General features: G+C 41.8%; 1 protein-coding gene across 3 annotated transcripts; it reads left to right on the forward strand.

Moving 5' to 3' along the window:
- The first annotated feature begins 270 nt into the window (after positions 1 to 270).
- On the forward strand, positions 271 to 12,543 carry LOC113027833 (sulfotransferase 2B1-like). Of its 3 annotated transcripts, none has more exons than XM_026177654.2 (6): positions 271 to 574; positions 9,403 to 9,614; positions 10,322 to 10,448; positions 10,626 to 10,720; positions 10,832 to 11,012; positions 11,585 to 12,543. In XM_026177654.2, exons 1-6 carry the CDS (start codon positions 436 to 438, stop codon positions 11,692 to 11,694), a joined length of 864 nt encoding a protein of 287 aa, XP_026033439.1. In that variant the 5' UTR covers positions 271 to 435; the 3' UTR covers positions 11,695 to 12,543. The 3 variants fall into 3 exon arrangements, with proteins under 3 accessions (XP_026033439.1, XP_080161778.1, XP_080161779.1); XM_080305652.1 differs by lacking the exon at positions 271 to 574 and adding an exon at positions 4,554 to 5,113; XM_080305653.1 differs by lacking the exon at positions 271 to 574 and adding an exon at positions 8,666 to 9,267.
- Positions 12,544 to 13,707: the final 1,164 nt, after the last annotated feature.

The raw sequence follows: 13,707 nt of genomic DNA on the forward strand, positions 1-13,707 counted from the left end.
CAAACGAATATACCTGTTGTTCCATATAGGGGTATTGTGAGGAGTAAAGTTATGTTTGTAGATTAATTTCCAGTAGAGAAGGACCTGCTGATGGAAAGCTGAGAGTTTAACAGGTAACGAACTGCAATCAAAGTCACAACGTAACAAAAAGTCTATTCCACCCATTTTGCCAAAAATCACACTGGGAATAATGTTCCAAAAGGAAGTTCAATGATTACTTGGTCATGAATGCTTGAGCTTTGACAAAGAATCGCACACTTGTTGGAAAGTGACGCAAACAGAAGCCAGCGCGAGACCACAGGAGAAGCGGGAGTTGCGCTACAGTCTCGAGCTACAAAAACAGTGATAGTGCGTTAAGTTGAGACAAAGTCCAGCAGTTTTTCAGCTCGAAGCTCTCAGAGCTGTTTTCAGTGAGCTGCTTCTGCTTGTTGAAGCATGACTGAGACAGAGTTATACACGCTGTACAAAGGCGTCTATGTGCCTTCAAGTCTCCATCCGCCCGAGAGCCTCAGGTACTACGAGGAGTTTGCGTTTCGTCCGGATGACATCCTTATTGTAACGTACCCCAAGTCTGGTGAGTGATCGCGGTTCGACTGCAAATGGTTTCTTTTATGCTAAAGAGGGGTTTGTTTCAGTAGGCTGGAAGAGGATTTTTCAACCTGTCGTTTTCTTATTATAAGCAGCAATAACACTATATAATCGTCCTGGCGTTGGTCTAACACATCGTTTAAAACAAGGATTGCTCTTAGTTTCCATTTTATGCGACCACGTTAATGGTATGTATTTAGCATTAAATTTCATTGTGGGGTTTATTTTAAATGTGGGAACCTTGTTGGAAAGCTCTCATCCCCGACTGTCCGTTGAGTCTCCGGCAGAAACAGGTCTGTCAATGCCCGGCGTCTAAATATATGCAATTCACTCCAAACCTGAGAACCTCATTTCTCTGGATCACCAGTGACCGTCTGCCACAAAGTTATTGACGATGCTTCCATGTATATTTATGCCTAATGTCTTTGAGTTGACTACAGTCTATAGAAGCAATGTATGAGGGTTATAAAATACATAAATTACCTGTTTTATACACTGTTAGAAAAAGCATCTTGAAAAAATGGTAATATTCCGGCAGCTGGGGCGCCAAAATACGACCTTATAATTACAGAAAATAACTCCCGCATAAAAATACGGTTATTTCCAGTAATGAAAATACAATTAGTTGCGCTAATTTGACATGGGATTCTGCCTTTTCCAAGTGCTTTTAGACATTAAATTAGGAACATTTTTACGTGATCAAACAATGAAATTACCTATAAACAAGGTCACTGAATGTGGAAATATGAATCATAATACGTAAATGTACAGAAATATACAGTTAACAGTTGGTTTAAATAATAATTGATTGCATGCCCTGGGACAGACTGACAGAGGCGAGGCTGCCATCACTAGTAGGCGGTAGGTGAAGAGTCTTGACCACGGACACAACGACGGAGAGTGTCCGAGCCGGGGCGTGAACCGGCAATCTTCTGATCACAAGGCGAACTGCCAACTCTTGAGCCCCGAACGCCCTAACTAGTAATGATAATAATACTTATGTGATGAAACACAAACTTATAGGGATCGTGTTATATACTTTTCCATAGCATTACATTTGAATTCAACAGTTCAATCTTTCAAATAACAGACAGATATTTGTGAGATCATGATACATTTGTGAATGTATTTTAACAATCTAAATATGCATATGCACAGACAGATACATTTAATAATCATGACAATTATGTTGTATTACATTACAGTGATTTAACGTTAATTTACATTCAAAATGTGAAGTCAAAGTCTATTTACGTAACTTTAATGATGTTCTAGAAGAACAGAACATTACTGTAAAATGCAGTAAAATACCTTCATATTAGGGTTTTTTCCTACGGTCGCAGCCATACCCGCGACCTTGTTGTTAGTTCACATTCATTGGCCGATGCTTAGCGTCATGTTATTTATATTAATTGCAATTCCTACCTCTACATTTCTTTTTCAAAATATATAATTAGCACAGCGCGTCCGTGCAATGTTTTACATTGTGGCATGCAGAGAAATCTTAACCCCAAGCTGGTAGGGGAGCTCTTTATTAAAACACTTGTGGTGCAATGTGCCTCAAGGTTCAACAACAGCACAACAGAAGTCACTCATGGTACAGCACTCTCTCTACAAAACAACTGTCAGTGACGCTGCACCACTGCGTAAACACAACATTCAAGATAACAGTTTAAAGTAACGTAACCATAAACAATGAAACAAGAACATCTAAACAGCAGCACATGTCCCAAAGCATGATGGGAGACACTTCTGGATGTATTTTTACGATCTAAATATGCATATGTACAAAAGAATTTATTTAACAAACAAGTAAATTGTGTTTTATTACATTTACAGTGATGTTATGTTATTTTACATTTGACGTGTCAGATCACAGTCTACTTATGTAAATGTAATGATGTTCTAGAAAAACAGTACACAACTGTAAACTACACAGTAAAATAATTTGACATTACTATTTTTTGGAACAGTGTAATACAGTTACCGTGGCACAGAGCAGCTGTACCTGTATTAGTGCATTATACCTGCATCCTTTCTTCATGTTATGTACAAACCCCTCGTAAAAATAATTTCAGTACATTCTATTTATCAAGATGAGCAATAACATAAAAAAAATCACAGAACCACTTTTTGGCTGGTATTTCTGAAGAGACGGACCCTATATACCCTATGAATGTGCTGTGTGGTACTAAGGCTCAAAAATGTCTTCTGGCACTTTTCTTTATGTTTTTGTTAAAGGTGCTGTGACAATAGATATGACTTTACATGCTACTTGCCCTTTTAACACAATGAATCACGTCCGGTTGATTTTTAGTCATAAAGCCACAGACAGCAGAGCTTTTCTACCAGCAGCTGGGGGTGGCTGTAGCTCAGCTAGTAGAGCAGGTCACCTAATGATCAGAAGGTTGGTGGTTTGATCCCCGGCTCCTCCAGTCTGCATATCAAGTATCCATAGGCAAGATGTTAACTCCTGCTAACTAACCAGTTGCTCTCTGATGCGTCCATCAGTGTGAATGTAGTTAGAGTGCTTGTGAGAATAGGTGAATGTTGTATAGAGTGCTTTGAGCACTCTTGGGGAGTACGATATAAGAATCAGTGTATTTACAACTTAAAATGTGATGTTCAGTACCAGAATGGTGTTTTTTACTTGCAAAAACAGAGGAATACAAGTGAAGTTTTATTAGAGTTTGGACATATTTTCTACAAAGTATTTGTGAACACCAAAAACAATCAGCAGGCGATAGATGGATTTAAAAGGACAGACAGGAAGTGGACTAGATCAGCTCTGTCTTAGACAGGGACTTTAGCTTGGATAAAATTAAAAAAGTTAAATAAATACAGTGCTAACTGAAGAAAATGGATGGCTTATTGTAGTTTTAGTTTAAGCTTTCTCATTATTACAAGAGAAGAATGCATATTTAGGGAACTGTGTACAACTGGTTCATTGTCAAGCCAGCATTCAGTTTTGCTAGAATGGCAGGACAGATCTGAGCAGCACAAACGAAACTTTTTGCAGCACAAACCAGCACAAATGTTTGACATCAACTTTTTTAAATTTGACACTCAAGTTTGCCAGTGTCATGAAATGAGGTGAGCGAGTTTCTGCTGACTACTGTGGGCCTATAGTAAATATTTGAATACTGCATTAAGCTCGCTTTGTACAGAAAGATCTTTTAGTAACAGACTCGTGAGTAGAACATAAAATGCCCACAGACTGTCCGGACCATACTATGCACAATCACAAGGTAAGGCAAACAAGTGAAACATATATCTGGTCTACTACATTAAGGTGAAAGATTCTGGAACTCGCTCATTTCTAAACCCTGGTTATTGTCACGGTTCTGGGTCTGGGGACGCAGGGTTTATGTTTTCTGGTTTTTGAATATTCTTTGATTTAGTGTTATTCATGTAATAGTCTTTGTATTTCTTGTTTCTTAGTTATTTTCTGTAGTTTCTATGATTTAGGTTGTGTTTATGCCTTTGCTGTATTCCACATTTCATATCTAGTCACCCTTTTCTCTATGTTCATGCAGCTCCTCTGTCCAGACTATGTTCCCTCCTTCTCCCTAGTCAGTCATATCTCCTGGTCTCAGTGTCAAATCCACGTCATACGTTCACACCGATCATGCTATGACAGTGTGAACGGCACAAATCCGATATTTTCAAATCCGATCTGGGTCACTTATGTGGTACTGAATCCGATACATATCCGATGTTTCAGAAAGCGACTGCTGTTTGAACGGTCAAGTCGCATTAAATCCGTCTTTTACGTCACTGACACAAGACAGACGCCAATTATCAGCGCCGGAGAAGCGCCCGATAAGACATCGTGAATGCTTCCTGGCCATCCGGTGAAACTGCTGGGAAGACAACGTTGGAGAAACGTGAACATTTTATTTGTACTGTATAATCTGCAGATTCTGACAGAAATCTGCAACTATCCTTTGAAGCAACGCTCCTCTAAAACAGCAATAAGGATAATTATTAGGTTATTTACATTATTATGGAAATAACAAAATTGGGAAACGTGAAGTCCGAAGTCTTTATATTAAGGGCCATCAGTCAAACAATAGTTTGCTCTGGGTCTAAACAGAGCGCGTTGTGTGTGACGTCTTCTTTTGCGCATGCGGGCCGCTTTGAGCGTTCACACTAGAGCGCGTTTGCTGTCGCATTTTATTTGTAGTGTCAACAAGCAGACAAAAAAATCGGATTTGATCAAAAAATCGGAATTGAGCATTAAGACCTGCAGTGTGAACGTAGCCTTAGTCTGTGTCTCATGTTTCCTGGATTATTTTGATAGGTCCTTGTGTAGTGCTTGCTTAGTGTGTTTAGGTTTGCTTCCTCCCTGTCTCGTTATGTTTGAGTACTCCCAGCTGTGCTGTCCTCCCGTGTCTCATTCCCTCATTATCCCTTTGTGTATTTAAGCCATTTGTCTTCCTCTGTTTGCTGCCGGATTATCTGCGTATCTCCCCTTGTGTGTCTATGTCTCGCGTTTCCCATTCTCCAGGTTTCCATGTCTCAGGTGCTCAGGTCTTTAGTTTCTTTGTACTTGTTTTTAAGGTTTCTCCCAGTTTAGGTTTCTTAGCGAAACCTAGTCATTTAGTCATTGTCACATTTGGCTTTGTTTGACTTCTGCTCCGCCATAACAAAGGCTCACTTTCAGTTCAAGTTCTGTTCCATCTCCAATGCTTGCGTTTGGGTCCTCTCACTCATAAGGAATACCGTCGTGGTCATAAAGATTGTAGCTAGCCGGCTACAAAGCCTGGTTTCCGGCTTCCTCTTTGTAGTGGACTTTCTCCGACCTTTGATTACGTTTCTCCTGAGCCTGGAAATTTAAAGTCTGTGTTTTCAGAAACAGAATCATCTGCTCTAAGGACTTAAAGAACTGTGTTACTCCCACTCCTCCCTGTGCTCACTCCTCCCTGTGCTCACTCCTCCCTGGTCTGGAATAATAATTCCAAAGATTGTTTATTCTGAGACTGCGTGACTGTGAATCAGAATCAGAATACTTTATTGATCCCTGGGGGAAATTATTTTTTGTTACAGTGCTCCATTTTAAACCAACATTAAGACAAGACAGACAATACGCTAACTAAGAATAGTACAATATATACAGTGGGGCAAAAAAGTATTTAGTCAGCCACCGATTGTGCAAGTTCCCCCACCTAAAATGATGACAGAGGTCAGTAATTTGCACCAGAGGTACACTTCAACTGTGAGAGACAGAATGTGAAAAGAAAATCCATGAATTCACATGGTAGGATTTGTAAAGAATTTATTCGTAAATTAGGGTGGAAAATAAGTATTTGGTCACCTCAAACAAGGAAAATCTCTGGCTCTCACAGACCTGTAACATCTTCTGTAAGAAGCTTTTCTGTCCCCCACTCGTTACCTGTATGAATGGCACCTGTTTGAACTCATCATCTGTATAAAAGACACCTGTCCACAGCCTCAAACAGTCAGACTCCAAACGCCGCCATGGCCAAAACCAAAGAGCTTTCGAAGGACACCAGGAAAAGTATTGTAGACCTGCACCAGACTGGGAAGAGTGAATCTACAATAGGCAAGCAGCTTGGTGTGAAAAAATCAACTGTGGGAGCAATCATCAGAAAATGGAAGACATACAAGACCACTGATAATCTCCCTCGATCTGGGGCTCCACGCAAGATCTCATCCCGTGGGGTCAAAATGATCATGAGAACGGTGAGCAAAGATCCCAGAACCACACGGGGGGACCTGGTGAATGACCTGCAGAGAGCTGGGACCAAAGTAACAAAGGTCACCATCAGTAACACACTACAACGGCAGGGAATCAAATCCCGCAGTGCCAGACGTGTTCCGCTGCTGAAGCCAGTGCATGTCCAGGCCCGTCTGAAGTTTGCCAGAGAGCACATGGATGATACAGCAGAGGATTGGGAGAATGTCATGTGGTCAGATGAAACCAAAGTAGAACTTTTTGGTATAAACTCAACTCGTCGTGTTTGGAGGACGAAGAATACTGAGTTGCATCCCAAGAACACCATACCTACTGTGAAGCATGGGGGTGGAAACATCATGCTATGGGGCTGTTTTTCTGCCAAGGGGACAGGACGACTGATCCGTGTTAAGGACAGAATAAATGGGGCCATGTATCGTGAGATTTTGAGCCAAAACCTCCTTCCATCAGTGAGAACTTTGAAAATGAAACGAGGCTGGGTCTTCCAACATGACAATGATCCAAAACACACCGCCCGGGCAACAAAGGAGTGGCTCCGTAAGAAGCATTTGAAAGTCCTGGAGTGGCCTAGCCAGTCTCCAGACCTCAACCCCATAGAAAATCTGTGGCGGGAGTTGAAAGTCCGTGTTGCTCGGCGACAGCCCCAAAACATCACTGCTCTCCAGAAGATCTGCATGGAGGAATGGGCCAAAATACCAGCTACTGTGTGTGCAAACCTGGTAAAGACCTATAGTAAACGTTTGACCTCTGTTATTGCCAACAAAGGTTATGTTACAAAGTATTGAGTTGTATTTTTGTTATTGACCAAATACTTATTTTCCACCCTGATTTACGAATAAATTCTTTACAAATCCTACCATGTGGATTCATGGATTTTTTTTCCACATTCTGTCTCTCACAGTTGAAGTGTACCTCTGGTGCAAATTACTGACCTCTGTCATCATTTTAGGTGGGGGAACTTGCACAATCGGTGGCTGACTAAATACTTTTTTGCCCCACTGTACATATACATACATACATACATACATAAGTCACTTATAAATAAATATTTGGAAAAGAAACATGTGTAGTTGTAGCAGCAAACAGTGTGTTAAGTGGATGCGTTGTACAGGGAGATGGCCACAGGCAGGAATGATTTCCTGTGTCGTTCAGTGGTGCTTTTCGGTAATCTCAGTCTCTCACTGAACGAGCTCCTGTGACTGACCAACATGTCATGGAGTGGGTGGGAGGTGTTATCCAACATTGTCTTTATCTTGGACAGCATCCGCCTCTCCGACACCACCCTGAGGGAGTCCAGCTCCATCCCCACAACATTGCTGGCCTTACGGATCAGTTTATTAAGTCTGTTGGCATCTGCGACCCTCAGCCTGCTCCCCCAGCATGCAACAGCATAGAGGATCGCACTGGCCACCACAGACTCATAGAAAATCCTCAGCATTTTCTGGCAGATGTTGAAGGACCTCAGTCGCCTCAAAAAATAGAGACGACTCTGGCCCTTCCTGTAAAGTGCTGTGGTGTTTTTAGCCCAGTCCAGTTTATTGTCAATGTGTACTCCAAGGTATTTATAGTCCTCCACAATGTCAACACTGACCCCCTGGATTGAAACAGGGGTCAAGTGTTTCCTGGTCTTCCTGAAGTCCACGATCAGTTCCTTGGTCTTTGCCACGTTGAGCTGCAGATGATTCTGCTCACACCACGTGACAAAGGAGTCGACCACAGCCCGGTACTCTGTCTCATCATCCCTGCTGATGCATCCAACCACCGCAGAGTCATCAGAAAACTTCTGAAGATGGCAGGTCTCTGTGCAGTGGCTGAAGTCTGTGGTGTAGAGGGTGAAGAGGAAGGGGGAGAGGACAGTCCCCTGTGGTGCCCCTGTGTTGCTAATCACCTTGTCAGACACACACTGTGGGAGACGTACATATTGTGGTCTTCCTGTCAGGTAATCAACAATCCAGGACACCAGAGAAGCATCCACCTGCATCGCTGCTAACTTATCACCCAGGAGGGTCGGCCTGATGGTGTTGAAAGCACTGGAAAAGTCAAAAAACATGACCCTCACAGTGCTCGCCGGCTGGTCCAGATGGGTGTAGACACGACTGAGCAGGTAGATGATGGCGTCCTCTGTTCCGAGACGAGGCTGATAAGCGAACTGAAGGGGATCCAGATGTGGTCTTACTATGGGTCGCAGCTGGTCCAGGATGAGCCTTTCCAGGGTCTTCATGATGTGGGAGGTCAGTGCCACGGGCCTGTAATCCTGGGGGCCACTGGGACGAGGCGTCTTTGGTACAGGGACGAGGCATGATGTCTTCCACATCACTGGGACCTTCTGCAGACTCAGACTCAGCATAAACAGTTTATGAAAGACTCCACACAGCTGGGCTCCTCAGAAACTGAAACTCCCCTCAGAGGCTGAGCCTGTGACCTCAGCTGGCTCTGCACTCCTGGAGGCAGTGCAGCCTTCTTCTCCTCCTCCGTCAGCTGGGAGCTAGGCGAGTTCATCCAGCCAGCCATCCCGATCAGATTGCATGGGCTGCGCAGCCCCAGCTGCTGCATCCTGAGCCAGCTGTGTGCCCTGCACAGCTCCAGATAGCTCTGCTTCAGCCAGAGGTTTCTGCACCTGCTGGCCCTGTTTCGCCTCAGCCGAGCCCCTGCAGCCTCCTGTTTCAGCTGGAGGCTCACATGAGCCCGCTCAGCCATTGCCTGCCTCAAGTCGCACCATACAGTTTATACCACAACAATAAAATGTATTATTATGACTATCTTCTTCAGTCCTGCTGTCTCCCTGCCGGATCTTCTCCTCTTTCCGTCCTCGTCTGACCTCACCTCGTATCTGCTCCGCTTCCTGCAATAACAGAAGACGCCTCCCTGACTAGCCTTGATTATTAATATTATGCTACTGATTCTATTTATTATTTAAGTTTGGGAAATTCTGTTCGGACACCCTCAGCCCAGTATGATGTGTAAGCGTGTTGCAAAAACCCTCTGCACTCTACATGTTAATCAAGATAATTCAATTCAGTCGAACCGCTGCGCTCTAATATTGGGAGGCCCAAATAAAAGCTAAATCAAAACATGAGATTGTTTCTTTTTTGTAGGTACGACATGGATGCAGGAGATGCTCCCTCTCATCATCAGCGGAGGGGATCCGGCCTCCGTTGAGACTCTCCACAACTGGGACCGTGTTCCATGGCTGGAGGAGAATCGAGCCCTTACCCTCAACCTTGAAAAGAGGCCGTCTCCACGCATGTTTACAACTCACTTCCACTACAGCATGATGCCGCCATCCTTCTTTGAAGTTAAACCAAAGGTAGGTCTGCCACATAGTTTGGTTTGTGGGTCATTAAAGCTGTTAATTCAAATGTGAAATGGGATGTTTTATGGGTCTCTTTAATTCCTGCTATAGAGTAGCAGCTTCTCCTCCTTAATAATAAATAATTGGCATAGATATGCTGGGATTCATCCAGGCATAATCTAAATTGAGTGGTTTAAAACATGAATGTAGCACAGGCAGCCAACATGTACTTGTAAAAGACATGTAGCCAACAGCCCCTAATATTAACCTGATAAAACACTGAGTATACAACTTGTCGGAGAAAAATGTGAAAGTCTTTGTCAGGTTTCCTCCGCACAGAAAACTGATGTGGAAAGAAAATGAAGTAACTGAAAGAACATTACAACACAATTTAAAAGACACAACAACAAGAACAGAGGATTTGTCATTACTCACCACTGACAGCTTCTTATGAGACCTCAGGCTATTACTTAGTAGTTCCTATAAGAAATACAGGGTTTGTATTCTGCTGTGCCTGTGTCCAAGTGTCTGGCATGGCAAAGTAAGCAACCATACAAAAAAAAATCACCAGTGAGAAGGTCTGTGATTGCATGTGAAGGACAGGTTATGAACTCAAAGTGCTTTGTCTGTGTAATACATACATTGTAGTTTTATTTGGTCATAGAGCTACAAACTTAAATGTTGAATGTTTAAAGTGAAGTAATGATTTGTCATTACTCCAGGTCATCTATGTCATGAGGAACCCCAAAGATGTGTTTACGTCTGCTTTTCACTATTTCGGGTCAACTTCGTTCCTGGTGAAACCAGGCCCACAGAGCGAGTTCCTCCAGAAGTTCCTAGATGGAGAAGGTTGTTCTTTTTTTTTACTCTGTATTAGAACAGCAGGTGACATTTAGCCTTTTATTCAGTTGTATTTTACAACTGGTAACAAGAGGAATAAGGATTGATGAAGTTGAACCATTAATGCAGAGACGTTTGCTATTGTATTCATAATAACTCAAAGGGAATCTTTTCTTTTTCTTTCAGTTATATTTGGTTCCTGGTTTGACCATGTGAAGGGTTGGCTCAATGCTAAAGATAAGGAGTCCATCATGTACATCTCCTATGAAGAACTTTTAAAGGTGAGAACAACTGCAAATGCTTTCCAAATAATTTAAACACGAAAAAAAGAGTCAAACACTGAGATTCGTGGTAAGAACATGAGCTGAACGGTGTTTGTCTGCACGGTGCAGGACCTGAAGGACTCTGTGGCCAGAATCGCTCAGTTCATGGAGAAATCTCTGGATACTGGAGTAATAGAGAAGATAGCAGACCGATGCTTGTTCAAGAACATGAAGAAAAACAGCATGTCGAACTACTCGGCTGTTCCTAAAGAAATCATGGACCAGAGCAAGTCTGAATTCCTCAGGAAAGGTGTGTTTTTGTAATACTACTGAGAATGGTTACCGCACCCAACCCCTCTCCCCCCGTCAAACCCCCCCCGAAGTATGTTGGTTTTGAAGCTGTACTGTATGGTGAAATAGCATGAGTTATATCTCTTATCCACCCCCCTATAACTTCGACTGGCATGTCTAAACAGGACTCTGGGAGGAGGTGAATGTGGATGTAGGTTTTAAAATGAAAGTATGCAGGCAGGAAAATGTTGGAGTACCTTGGATTATTGGTAATTTTTTTTGTCCTTGTGTTCCTCCTTTGCATCACCGACCCAGCGCTCTTTTATCAGACTTTTAAAGGTTCTAATTGGTGCAGAAAAAGTTTTGACTCTGTGTTTGCACCTGGATGTGATACCTAGGTTTTAGAAATGAACCAAGAACTTTCTAAATGATCACCTGAGATAGGGTTTGGATTTTTAGCTTATAAGCCTGGTAATAGTACGTAAGGAACTGAGAAAAACTGTAACAGAATTTTACATTTACAACCTAAAATAATAGACACAACAGTTCCTTCAATTTAGGTTTAATTCTTCTCTGTGTGTTGTGTTTCAGGAATTGCTGGAGACTGGAAGAATCAGCTAACAGAGGCAGAAGCAGAATGCTTTGATGCTGTTTACAAAGACAAAATGAAAGATGTCAAATATAAATTTGTTTGGGATTAAAAGACTAAATGAAAGTCATTTCATCATAGAATTAGAGAAACAAAGTAGAGCATTAAATGGTTTGTTGATATGTATTCATGACGTAATTTCGTAGTTATCAACATAAAACTGGTAACAGCATTCTGATTGGTGCAAAACCAAAATCAGCTCTGTTTAAGTGAAACCCTGATGGAGTGAGGGAGTTGTCAGGGTCGATGTCAGTGATGATGTTGAAAGAGTCCGCGAAATAATTTTCCACTAGGCTAGAGAACTGTGAAACTTAAAATATCCAATGTCACTGAATGAGAGTGGCAATAGGACCAGTAAAATGTAACATGTATTTGTTTGTTCTATGCCATTTTGTTTTCTGCTTCCAAACTTTCAAATGATGTACTTTTAACTCAATACCATTTATATTAACTCTTAAGTTGCTTATTCTGCAGATTTTAAAGCATAAAATGTGATAAAAAGCTATATTGTTACAGATAAAGCTACCCCCTGATGCACAAGTAATTAAAAGCATGTGATATAAACATTCAAAAATTATGATCTAGTAATATAGTGCATATATTCTGCATAATTAAAGTATATTCTAATGCTCAAACATTTGTTCCATTACTTAAGTAGATTTATGCCTTTATTCAATATGAAACAGTTTTTACATTTGGGTGCAATGCCACTTTACATATAATACTTTTGCATACGCACACAGGTCTGCACAAGTATGCAAGTTTTCCTGTGCTGTGTGTTTTTCTGGTCAAATGCTCTGAAGTGTCACAAGGAGTTATGCTACCCTCTGTAGCTCAGATCGTACATCTTGTCTGTTAAAGTGGTCACTGTGCCAGATTAAAGCCCTAAAATCTTGCCTAAGTCATGTTTGTTAAATGTTACTACATGTACAATATTGTTAGAAAGAATGTACAAGCTAGCAGTGTATGGGACATCAATGATAACGTGGTGTAAATCATAATTGAGTTCAATGCAATGTTACATCACCAGTCATCTGAAGGCTGTTACGTCCCCTGGCTAGTCTAGGGGGTTGAAGGGACGAACATAAAGGTGGATAGAGAAGGAGGAGCCAAGATGGTAATTTTAGAAGGTTTATTTAATACTGGTGATGGGATTTGGGGTCAGACTGAGGTATAACGTCAGGGAGAGCCAAGGCCAACATAACAAACAAAACATCCCTGATGTAGAAATAAAAGAAACTTGCCTAACTCCAAAGAAACAACATATACAACCTATAACCATAACCTACCTAACAACACATAAACAGGAGAAAACAGGTTGTCAAAACAAAAGGCAGCTCTCCCCTACAAGCCGTCTGAACATGAAAACAACAATGCTCATACAAGATCCAAAGGCATGCAAGCCTGCACAGGTATGGCAACCAAAATAGCCAGAAGGCACAGAAGCACAGCTCCACAGACCTTAAATAGTGCTCTGCTGATTACCAATTAGCCGGACTCTGCGCAGCATCCAATCGGGACAGAGGAGGTGGAGCCTGGACAAAACAAAGGGTTAGTAGGGAGAAGAGACATCCTCCTGGGGGATGTAACAAGGCACTTTAGATTATAAGGTAAAGATCATTCAGTATAAGACAGAAAACAGCAACAATCAGACTATCCCTTATGAAAAAGCCCTTGGAGAGAGTGGGAAGGAAGAACTATTTAAGCATGAAAATACATCTTGCAGAACCGGACTCAGTCTTCTGCCATGACGGGCTGTGAAGTGACCATAAAGACACAGAGTAAAACAAAATGTATGAGAAGATAAAACCAGTGACGGTTAATGGTGTCATACTGATTATCATGTTTGCTTTCACAGCAGTGGGATTGCTGAGCCTCACAGAAAAGAAGGTACTGTCAAGAAAGAATTAGCAGACCCAAAATGATCTGCTTCTTTAGCTTGCTATTTAACCTTCAGTAGCAAGCTGCAAACCTTAACTAAGCAATCATTATGAAGTCATTTGGGCTCATAAACCAATAAATGGTTTAGACAGGGTTTTTTTGTGTGTGGTTCTGAACAGACAGC

Source organism: Astatotilapia calliptera, chromosome 8, assembly GCF_964374335.1.
Source record: "Astatotilapia calliptera chromosome 8, fAstCal68.1, whole genome shotgun sequence".
NCBI classification, from domain to species: Eukaryota; Metazoa; Chordata; class Actinopteri; order Cichliformes; family Cichlidae; genus Astatotilapia; species Astatotilapia calliptera.

Bases quoted from the DNA above. Each gene is read 5' to 3' on its own strand.
- LOC113027833 (XM_026177654.2), top strand. From the start codon at position 436: ATGACTGAGACAGAGTTATACACGCTGTACAAAGGCGTCTATGTGCCT. The intron at 575-9,402 runs GTGAGTGATCGC...TCTTTTTTGTAG, and splicing joins TGTAACGTACCCCAAGTCTG to GTACGACATGGATGCAGGAG. The intron at 11,013-11,584 runs GTGTGTTTTTGT...GTTGTGTTTCAG, and splicing joins GTCTGAATTCCTCAGGAAAG to GAATTGCTGGAGACTGGAAG.